Below are 12,387 nucleotides of genomic sequence, written 5' to 3'. Positions count from 1 at the left end.
CACACACACACACACACACACACACACACACACACACACACACATACACAGACACACAATGAGGAGCGCACAAACACGTATGTATGCACATGCATGTATGCACACATACACAGATGCGCACGCGCACACACACACGCGCACACACACTCACAAACGGGCAAACCCACACACACACACACACACACACACACACACACACACACAATGAGGAGCGCACAAACACGTATGTATGCACATGCATGCATGCACACATACACACGCGCATACACACACACACACACACACACACACACACACACACACACACACACACACACACACACACACACACACACACACACACAATGAGGAGCGCACAAACACGTATGTATGCACATGCATGTATGCACACATACACACGCACATATACGCACGCACACACACACACACACACACACACACACACACACACACACACACACACACACACACACACACACACACATTCACATACGGAGAAGCAAACAGACACCCACAACAAACACAAACACAGAAAAAGAAAAAAGTGAAGGGCATATCCCATGTGAGCAAGACAGTTTTTGAAGTGTTTGTTTATCTGCTCTCCAGATTTTGTAGTAGGTTAAGCAGTCTGTTAAATGAAGAAAGTGTGCACATTGTATGCCAAGGTCAGGTACAAATCTCTGGTTCAAATACCAGTGGAGAAAATTCCAACCACTTGAAATCCTTTTATTTTCTTTGACCTGTTAAGACACATCATTATAAATTTGCTGTTACCAGAATGGCAATGACCAAGTCGTAGTACATTACTAAAGGCACTGTGTTATGTCACAGTCAGGGGCGCTGCCAGAAATGTTGGGCCCCATGAAAGATTCGAATTTTGGGCCCCCTTAAGGGCACCTGCCAGTGCTTGGGCCCCCTTGAGGGCCCCTCGCTGCCCCTGTCAGTGCTTGGGCCCTTAGAATCTGTACCACTTTTCCCCCCCTAGCGGCCCCCATGGTCACAGTATTCTAATACTACAGTATAGTTGTTGTACTTTTCAATGACTATTACAGCATGCCACTGGTGGTACGGTGTGTATTAAGGGGCAACACCATGCACAGTGCACAGTATACAGTACAGTGTTAATTCCAGACTTAAAGAGCACTCAGGGACCAAATCAACTCCAGATGTTGCTAAATCAACTCTCCAAGTGTTGATTCAACAATGCATGTTTTGCAGTGTGGGTCTGTGAAAAAGATGCGTTGCTCTGTGCCGTGGATTAAAGACGGATTTCAAGTGCGCTGCTGACTTCTCTTTACCATTCCCTCTTGACCAGGCATGGCAGACAGGCCAAATGGCATGCATTATGGAGAGAGACATTCAAACATGTGAAATCATTCCATCCCATATCAACGATGGCACTTTACAGGAGACCACACACGGTCAAAATGTTCTGTGCCATTAAATAGTAGATGAAACTTAACGTAACGGACTGCCATTCTGCTTCTCTTCGAGCGAGAGCAGCCTTACCATTTCCTCACTACATTTCCCATGCCACATCGCAAGCAGTAGTTAAGGGAGTTCAAGTTCAATGGCGGTGAGGCTGTCGAGAATCAACATGCAAGCAGAGAGACAGAGATCGCAAAGAGTGTGCAGCGAAGTACACACCGTATTTCAAGTGCGTAACCCTAACCCTGTAGTAGTACATAATTTCAACCCTTCCTACCAGTGAGAGAGGCAGCATGGCAGATGTTCCACATGGCTTTATGGAGAAAGACAGTCAAACACGTGAAATCATTCCATCTGATTTCAACTATGGCACTTTACAGGAGACCACGCATGGTCGAAATGTTCTGTGCTGTTAAGTATTAAATTAAACTGAAGTACACACTGTATTTCAAGTGTGTAAACCTACCCCTAACCCTAACACAAGTGCGTAATTTCAACCCTAACCCTAACCCCAATCCTAACCCAAGAGCGTAACCCTAACCCTAATCCTAACCCTAACCCAAGTGCGTAATTTCAACCCTAACCCTAACCCTTCACCTTAACTCTAACCCTTACCCGGCCTACCATAACAGGCAGCATGGTAGACATGGCGTGGTATGGCATTATGGCAGCAGGCAGTGCCTCTCTCTTAAGGCCCTCAGGCCTCAGCCTAACCAACACCCCCAGCGCTGCTCACGCCTGCTGACGTCACGCAGCCATCTGGAGAGACAACCTTTCCGTATGCTCGTCACCATGCCAAATATCTCAATACGACACCATACACGCACGCAGATTATGACAGACCCTCTCCACAGAATAACGCAGACAGAAGCGTGTATGCAGGAACACACATATGCACGCACACATGCACGCACACAGGCAGGCACACTCACTCACTCACTCACTCACTCACACACACACACACACACACACACACACACACACACACACACACACACACACACACACACACACACACACACACACACACACACACACACACACACACTTCCCCATCTGTATACACCTATACTTCCTTGAAGTTGCTTGTACACTCTTTGAAAGCTGAACAAAACTGCACACACATAACCCTAACACACACACACACACACACACACACACACACACACACACACACACACACACACACACACACACACACACACACACACACACACAAAGACATACTCTATTCTGCCTCAGTCGATATACACACTGTAATCCTGATTGTAGTGATACTGATAATTAACTTCTGATGGGATAGTCCACTATCTCCATTGTTGTGGATATCTTCCCTGAAACACTCTATGGACTTGAAGATAAACTTAGACTATCTACTTTGAAATTGAATTTTAAAAATCTATTTTTGCACAAATGTGCTTGGATGCCCAGGAGAAATGAATCTCTACTGCTCTATTTCAAACTTATTCCACAGCTAAATGAGCTACGGTACAAAATCCAAAGCTGTTTGACAGAGCACATCAGGTGTTGATATGCAGCAGCACTGGCTATTCTTAAAGTTTAATCCATTTTAGCCTAAGCCCTTTTGGGAAAAGGTGCCCTCTCCCTATTAAAACCTAAGTACCACAGCCTCAGAAGCACATAAAACATGAAATAAGTAGCATTTAAAAGCTAGAACCCTCATTTCGCACTAGAATGTGTTCATTCAGCTCTAACCTTCCCACATTAAAAAAAAACAGAACCTCAAGAACCTGAATGCAGTGTATGTCGCTCCAGGACACAATGGGTTAAGGTATAAAAAGGGGACCAAAGACCTTTAGAGAACTACAACCGGCGCAAACTGCTTAATCTGCAGAGTTTTACTATGTATCACTGCCAGCATGTAATTGAACATTGTGACTGTGCCTAATACCACAGATACACAAGAGCCAACAAGTAAAACTATATGAGTTTACAGTTAAGCACATAATCCAGGGATGAGTTAAAACAACAATAATCCAGTACACACAGAAAAAAAGATACCCATCGTCTCAATAGCAACAAGAGATTAACAATCCCCATCAGATCGCATACTTCCGTAGCATCTCAATCTCTAAAGTGGGTCATCTAACATCTGGCTGCATCTGGCTGCCTTGGTCCGTACACAACCATACGACACAGGATCCCATATGCAGACACTACAAGTCAGTCATGTTGCACCCACTGAGACCACTTCACGGCTCACTTGGTGATCATCTCAGTGACAGACACAGTGGGCACATTTGTGACACAGAAACCGATTAAGTCTGTCTGTCAGTGAGTGCCAGTGACACAAGATTTTTTTTTTTAACACGCAAAAGCAAAGGAGGAGTAGTAGGCCTAAAGGGAACCTGCGCACTTGTCCTGGCCAATCAATATTTTCATTAAGTGTCAATGAGCAGCTCATTGGACAGATGATGGGGCCACTCCATCATAACATCCCTGGATAGCCATTCTAATCAATCCCAGCACTTAGTGCAGCTACAGTACTTCTACTACTACTACTACAACAAATTAAATAAAGATTTTTAAATTACAGCGTACACGCTCAGCCATGTAGAGTCTAAGCAATTTCCTCATTGCCATACACGCCTTAATGACTTTCATCATTTACGCTAATAAACATGTGATGACTATACACATCTCTCTGCTAATGCACGCCGTTAATTACGCTAATTGGAAATGTAATTAACACTAAAGGCATTTCCAGGTCGGCTTATCCCTATGCCAAGAAAGAGAGCTATAGCCTAGATGACCTCTGGAGAAGAAGAAGAAGAAGAAGAAGAAGAAGAAGAAGAAGAAGAAGAAGAAGAAGAAGTCGTGCACTCACTCCTGTGCTCCGGTCAGGCACCCCCGGGGGTGCCACGCTCAGCTTCGTGGCGTTGAGCCCGACGATGGCCGGTAATGTCTGTGACATCCAGTTGGTGATCATGGCCATGGTACTAAGCACGACCCCGATTTTCAGCAAAGGCACCGACATGTTTTTTGTTTTCTTTAATCTCCCCGTCCTCCTTCCCACTTAGGTTCTCGGACGCCTCTCATTTGTCACATAACGAAAATGGAAAAATAACGGGGCAACCCGTGAAGCCAAAGAAAGTTTGGAGCCGCATCTGCCGCTCCCGGCCGCACGGCATCATCTTGGGCATCTCCACGCGCACGAAAACGCGGTACTGCTGTATCCCGGAGGAGAGACAGAACCACACGGCGAAGTAAGTGATGCGCTCTTACCTCCCCGCACTCAAGTGTAGAAATGACTACGGGAGACGCAAGCCTCTCACGCTCTCTGCCTCCGCCCACCAGCTCCCCCTGTCAAGTCTCCACGCACAGAGCGCCCCGCGCGGCGCATCCACCCTCCCCTCGCTCCGCTCGCACGCCAGTTTGTAGTTGGTGTATAATATCCGTCCCATCCACGCCCATGTAACACCCATATATTATCGTGGGTATATTTCGATTTTCAAATTACAGATAAGTTAAAGGTGGAATTACACTCTCTAGGCCTATAAAGCGTTGGCCTAACTGGATGGAACGCCGTGGATTGGACAAAACGGATGGATAGGATCACGATGGAAAAGGGACAGAGGAAAAAAATCAGAATGTTTTAAAGTGGGAATTATAGTTGGTTCATTTTAAAACATTGTGTGTTCCTGCTCTACGTTAGAGAAGGGATGCCTTTTTATAGCCTACTGAAGGTGAGCGGGGTTGGACGACCAGAATACACCGTCGACATCTTGTGGTCATTGTTGGAACAATGCACCGGTGCCAAATTACACCTGTCCTCCACATGGCAAATGCTATACCCATGGCTCAGGCCAATTCCCACACAGACCTTTTTGCATAACATCCGTCCTATGTGCAACATCGTCCAAAATACTCTTTCCATACAACGTAAATAAATTCACAGTGCAGTTCTCACCCAACAAATAAAAGGTTTTACCACCAATTTCACAGAAGCGCATGGGCTAGGACCATCTCTTGCAGAGTGAAATTTAATGTGCTACTAAACAGGTATTGCATCCATATAGCAGTGGCACATGTGATCAAAGGGGAACCGTCAACGCACAAAGCACAATATCTGAAATATCTACATGGAAATCGATTAATACTGGTGTATCACCACTAATAATCAAGCACTTCAGACATTATGAGACGGGCTACTTAGTTGTCTGTGCTGTGCCGCGCCGAAGTTTCTAGGCTATATATAGCTTCCACTTTTCGGATCTCGTCTCTGTTGAGACCTCAGTTACATGGGCAGAGACCTAACAGCGTTAGAGAGTGGGATGATGCTACAAAACCTGCAATAAATATTTTCCCAATTACCCGACAGGTGGCGCTGCGTGGCATATAATGGGAATTCTGGCGAAGCAGAACTTGAGCCAGCAGGAGGTACGATGTAATGAGGCTCTGGATACAGCCAGACACTGCAAAGGCGACTGAAGTCTTTTGCTGTTTTATCTCTACGAGCTGAGAAGTCAGTTTCATGTAGGCCTAGGATGCGTCTGGACCCCAGAGACGCTGATCATTAACCTTAGCTGCTGGCCTCACACAAAACAGTAAAATCCAACAATTACAACATCACACATCTTACAAAGCCTAAAACATTAGATGAAAGCATTGTGAGCAAAGTAAGCGTACTATGGTGTGTTTCCAGTTGAAATAGCATTCTCATAAAATACAGATCCAATGTCCTGACTAGAAGATGAGTATAATGTCAAATCGTAACCGACCGTGCCTAATCAACGCAGATTCCTTTCCACTTCCCATTATGTTAAACTGAAAAGTCATTTCAAATGCCCACACTTCAGCGAACTAAATGCCAAATGAAGGACAACGTCGGTGCGTGGTCGGTCTTTAACTTTATGGAGTTAAGTGTCATTTCAAAAACCTTCTTAATTGCACCAGTCATCAGAAACATAGTTTGAGTGAACAGTTCTCTTGAAATGAGAGCGATGTCAGCATCCTTAGCAAACACAAACACCTCAAGACAATGTGCTCCTCGATTTAGGACCCAACTGCCAACCACTCGGAGTAGAGTAATAGTTCTTGGGTGGTGACTGGTGACAGGAGAAATAAATATGATGTGACAGAGACACGATGGGACCAACTGTTCCACGCGGCCATATCTTGTGTCTCAGTAGCCTAGACTAATGAATGCGTTGCGCATCAGTTCACTCTGCAGATCCGTGAGAGGAGTCGAGTCGACCATCCCTCCCAGATAGCCAGAGTCTGATCACAACCACCCCCAAGGCGAGGAGCAGCCAACCACGCAAACACACCAATTAACTCCTGTCAGCTTTTATCTGCATCTGGAAATCGTATGCGAGTGTCTCTGACAGCAATGTGGAATTGATGTCTCCATAAACATGCGTTGATAGTGTGCAGTGTGCACACTGATATTCATGCAGATATGAATGGGACCCTATTTTGTACAGGGCAAAGGGGAACATCAAAGGAAAATAATTTACATTTCGAGGGTTAAAACTTTACACAAATACTGATTTAGCCCGGAGCATTATGCACTGTGTAAATACGAACAGCCGAGACATAACCCCCCTGTTGTCAAGCATTACTCATGTTTTAAGCGCTCAGAGCCAAGATATGACGGTAATGGAGCAAAGTTAGTTTACTTTGGTTCTAGGTTTGTAGTGCGTTGAGCGCGCAGTAAGAAAAATCGTGAGCCATACGCATTTGTTTACCCAAAACATAAATTAAAGACCCTAATAAACATAACGTCGTGTATCGTCATTCATAGACTACCAAACTGTTGATAGGAAATTACTATGCTATCTTACACGAATGCAATAAAAATCTTGTGAGAAAAAGCTATCACCAAAACCATACATTCAATCTGCTTAGAAATATCTAGCGCGTCTTCAGACGTTCAGTCCCACAGTTTAATGGGTTTCTCTGCACCTGCCTGCAGATTTTTAATAACGGCATGACAAAGATCGCTGGTTTCAACCTGCTTTTGCTTGACAGACACTGTACAGAGCTACATCATCAGCTCCCTTTGTTAAAAGTGATTAGTGATGTATTAAGGCGATGGGGGAAAAATGGCGTTTATAAACCTACTTGGGTGAGTTCGGAGCCCATCAAGACGAGCAGGGTAAGACTCAGAAGCTTCTCTGCGGGCTGCATCTCTTGCCTCCGGTAGCACCCGATCCAGGGCTCTCACATACAGATGGATTCTCCGGTTCCCCCAAAAAGAGTACCCCCTCTCGCTTGAACAGGCCAGGTGCAATCCGCTTTGCAGCCTTTAGCAGTCAAACACCGGTAATGAAATCTTGTTTGGAGAGGGGCCACTTTGCATATTTATCGCATTTCAGTTCTTCCGTGCCAAAACAAGGGGCTGCTTCCCCTTCTCGCCCTCTCTCACCCCAGGCAAATGGAGTCACCAGTCGTCAGAGCTTTGAAAGTAAATGCCATACACCCCCTTTCCACCACGGAACCCGCTGTCAAAAGTTGGCCGCTTATTACAAGGACCGCCGTGCGAGAGGGAAATTTAAGATACACTAGCGCTGTCCGTGGTGCTGAAACCGGATGTGACATCGACAGGCGTGGGAAATTCAACACGAACGGGGCGGGGAGTTGCCTTGATTTGGGGTGTGGTAATTTTATTGAGAAAAGGAAATGTGGTTTGGGCTACTATACACTCAAAATATTATTTTGTTTTACCTAATCCGCCCCCCAAACATCAAATCAAAATAAAAACCCAAGCAGATAGTGATGGATAGCGGAAGGCAGCCTCTTTCCTCAAGTGCTTTGACTTGTTACCATGGAGACAGGCTTTCATCCTTGCCAGATTCATTGTTACAAAACACTGTTCAGTTTCATCCGTCCAGTCTAATGAGCCGTCAGCCAGAGAGCAGGCAGCCACTATGAGAAACAGGGAGCAGGGGAGAGGGTGGAGGAGGTCGGCTTTTTTTTCCCAACCGTAGTTTGGACTTTAAATTGATACACAAGAAAATGTAAATTTCCTCCTCACCAGTGAAGCGATGTAGGCATTGTTTAGGCCTATCCAGTTATGAACTGCACTGGAGAAGTTGAAATAGCCTAGCCTAGAGACCAACTAGTGACTGTCTGGAAAAAAGGAGCATGAACATCAGTGAGTTCGCAGCTAAAAAAAGAAATGAATGAGAAAAAAGGCGCAGGGTGGTTGACTAGGCTACAGCATGAAAGGCAGCACTGCATTAATTTAGGTCAAGGTCTATTTCAAATCCTATAATACCACTACCAAAACAGTCATATCACATTATGCATGTACAGTAGCCTACATATAGCAACTACTGTGTGTGTGTTCAATGCTTTATGTCGTGTATGTACGAGTAATTATTTTATGTCAGCATCAACCTTTCAGATAAATGTCAATGGAATCTATTTTGTGTCTCACAACCACAACAGTCAACCACTTGCCACACACACACACACACACACACACACACCCACACACACACACACACACACGCACACGCACACGCACACGCACACGCACACGCACACGCACACCACCTTTCTCGAATACGTCTTCTCACGGCTGCTTTCTTGAATGTCACCGTTCTCGTCTTGTCAGCCTCGAACCCCAACATCATTAAAAATACATCCAAAACGGCAGCATCCCACGGTTTATAATACAAGTGCCAAGACTTCTGCCAAATAATTTGCATGAGACAAGCAGGGGCTGCCATGCAGATTAAAGATAGCAGGCTCTTCTTCTTTCTGCTCTTCTCTTCTCAGCACCTTCCCTCTGTGCGAGTGTCTCTCCAAGCATGGCAGGATCACATTTGAAATGGAAATTCGAATCACTTATAAAAAAAGCAGCAGGCACAAAAAGGCATAACAGATGACTTTTTTCCCTTTTTTTGGCAATGGGAAAGCTTTCTGGCTGTTTCACTTTCTCTGAAGACGTTTTCTTCCCACACTTGGACATCTCCTATGAATTCCATTGACTTTAAAGACACAGATGTGCTTGCTCAAAAAGTCGTGTATGTAAATAAAGGTCATTTTCCTGCATTGTTCTGGTTGCAGAGAGGATGACCTACTGCACTAAGGCTATGTCTGTGTGCGTGTGTGCGTGTGTCTGCGTACGTGTGTGTGTGTGTGCATGCATATGTGTGTCTCTGTGTGTGTGTGCATGCATATGCATGTGTTTGTGCGTGTGTGTGTGTGCATTCATATGTGTGTGTTTGTGTGTGTGTGTTTGTGTGTGTGTGTCTGTCTGTGTGCGCGTGCGTGTGCCTACACACATGCATGTGTGTGTGTGCATCTTTAGTATGCCTATACGTACAGTATGTCAATGTGAAGGTGCATGCACTATGTGTATTAGGGATGGGAATCTTCATCATCAAAGCGATACGATGTGCATCTCGATACACATGGCAACGATACGATACATTCACGATTCATGAAATTACCAGTGGTAAGATACGATACGATTCTCCTACCTACTGCGATGCAGTTCGATATGGCGCGATACAATTATAATGCCATGCGATGCAGTGCGATTCGGTACGATACGATGCGATACAGAACAGATTAAAATATCAAATTGATATTAAAGGCTGTGCACAAGGCTGCCGTTAGGCATAAGCAGAGTAAACAGAGCGCTTTTAGAACCTCAACCACTTTGCCCCCAAAATTGTGACCTCCTAAATTGAGACTGACTAAAAACATAATGAAAAAAATATTTCATTACATTTGAAAACATTTTTGTTAGTTATCAAAAGGGCCATCATTTTTCAGACAAACTGTAATTGTGAATACAGTAATTAGCATTATTATTAGTAGCAGTAGTAGTATTTACTTATGAGGGGGCCTCCTGACCAGTTATGCCTAGGCCCCCAAAACCTTAGCAGCGGCCCTGGCTGTGCATATTACTTTTGAAATAGCCTATACTGTAAAACATACAGAGAGCAGTGAGAACTAATTTTGGCTTGGGCACATTGCTTTGAGCAGAGAAAATGAAAAAATACACAATACAATGAATACCATGCCAATTATAGTAGGCTATATCTCTTTTTTTAAATAAAAATGAGAAAACCACAGAGCTTCTGATCATGTTGGAATATTGACTTGGACATGTTATAGGCTAACTACATTTACAGGTAAGCTCTGAACAACTTATCAACCACAATTGACCCAAATTAGAACAATTTACTTAGTAGATGTTGGGAATGGGGTTAATATCAGAAAGGGGAAATAACGTGCGTACTGGACTGAGGTGTTGGAATAGTGTACTTTTCAACGGGATTTTTTAAACTTCATGGACAATCTGCACGAGCAGCAAATCAGACTGTGTGTGTCCAGCACGAGAGCTAAATATAACAGGCTCCTAAGCAATGATGCCAACTTAGCGACTTCACTTCTTTTTTACTGCATGAACAATGGACTTAACACGAATGCACAGGCTCTGTAACGTTTCCCAACACGGTTATGTTTTTTTGGTATCTCGTGCGCTGACTATGCTTATGCTGCTGTCATTCGGAAACTGCAGCATGTTGGCAGACAACTTTCTCTTGTTGTTTGTGCCGCACGGTAGACTACCCTATCGTCTCAAATAGTGAAGCGAGTACTCTCTCCACACGTCTTCCAGACTCGCAGAAGATGGTCGCTAGAAACTTTCATTTAAAAAGTCACCGGATGACCAGAAAACTCGCTGTATGTGACAACAAAATGTGCTCCACATTGCTGGTAACCCGCCGCTTTGACTCAAAGGAAAATACTGATTGCTTGGTCACGCCTCCTCGCAATAGAGATGGAAAGGCGGTCTGAATCAGAGCAAGATGATGTGCGTTGCGCACGAGAACAAATCCTGAAATTGACAGTTTCTAAAAAGTTTTAAGAGATATTATCCGATTTGTACCGATGCGGACAGTCAAGGTACGATGTATCTCGATTTTATTTGCGTTTCTTACCGATGCAGACGTTTGCAAATCGATGCAACCGTACCGTACAGGTCGTATCGATTTTCCGATACGTATCGGTGAATCTTCCCGTCCCTAATGTGTATGTGCTTGGACATGTGTCAGCTTGTGTCTTAGTGTGCATGTACATCTTTACTGTATGTACAGTATGTGTATATGTGCAGGCATTTGCGTACCTGGGGGTCATCTTGGATACATCTCTATCTTCTCTGTCTCACATCAAGAAAGTTAGCAAATCTGCCTCTTACCATTTCAGGAACATATCAAGACTCAAGCCCTCCCTCTCCAATAAGTGAAAGTGAAAGTGAAAAGTGAAAGCCCATTGGGAAACTCCAACTCCCATTGTCATTGTGGCACAGCACTCCACAGCACACAAGTGAACACTGCACACTGCACACAACGAAATTGCATTTATGCCTCACCCGTGCAAGGGGGCAGCCCTCAGTGGCGCCCCATGGGGAGCAATGCGGTGGGACGGTACCATGCTCAGGGTACCTCAGTCATGGAGGAGGATGGGGGAGAGCACTGGTTGATTACTCCCCCCACCAACCTGGCGGGTCGGGAGTCGAACCGGCAACCTCTGGGATGCAAGTCTGACGCCCTAACCGCTCACCCATGACTGCCCACAAAAAGCCATAGACATACTGCAATATGTCCAGAACTCTGCTGCCAGGATTCTCTCAGGCACTAGGCCCTGGCAGCACATCAGTCCCTTACTCAAACAGCTTCACTGGCTCCCCGTCAAATCTCGTATCATCTACAAAGTACTCCTCACCTTCAAGTCCCTCAATAGTCTGGCACCTACACCACCTCGCCGACCTCTTCCTCTCCTATAAGCCCTCAAGATCGCTTCAGTCCTCTTCAAAGGGTGAGTTGGTCATCCCCCGCACCAGACTCAAGGCCACCAGTGACAGAGCCTTTCATGTAGCTGCCCCACTCTTCTGGAATAACCTACCCAGCCACATTCAAAATGCCTCTTCACTGGCCATCTTTAAACAACACTTTGGAATGCAGGGGACCTTAG

At 45.0% G+C, this 12,387-nt stretch overlaps 1 protein-coding gene across 2 annotated transcripts in view; it reads right to left on the bottom strand.

Annotated features, from left to right (window-relative positions):
• The window catches only part of LOC134445377 (noelin-like), a 30,592-nt gene extending 23,002 nt beyond the window's left edge, over positions 1 to 7,590 (bottom strand). The window contains exon 1 of one of the 2 annotated variants that reach the window (XM_063194461.1): positions 7,516 to 7,590. In XM_063194461.1, the coding sequence (XP_063050531.1) occupies positions 7,516 to 7,581 (66 nt within the window). In that variant the 5' untranslated portion in view covers positions 7,582 to 7,590. Of the gene's footprint in view, positions 1 to 4,276; positions 4,427 to 7,515 lie in introns of those variants that run through there. The other variant, XM_063194460.1, reaches the window with a different exon arrangement.
• Positions 7,591 to 12,387: the final 4,797 nt, after the last annotated feature.

Source organism: Engraulis encrasicolus, chromosome 3 (assembly GCF_034702125.1).
Source record: "Engraulis encrasicolus isolate BLACKSEA-1 chromosome 3, IST_EnEncr_1.0, whole genome shotgun sequence".
NCBI classification, from domain to species: Eukaryota; Metazoa; Chordata; class Actinopteri; order Clupeiformes; family Engraulidae; genus Engraulis; species Engraulis encrasicolus.
Note: the sequence above shows the minus strand (reverse complement) of the source record. Positions and strands in the feature narration are given on the sequence as shown.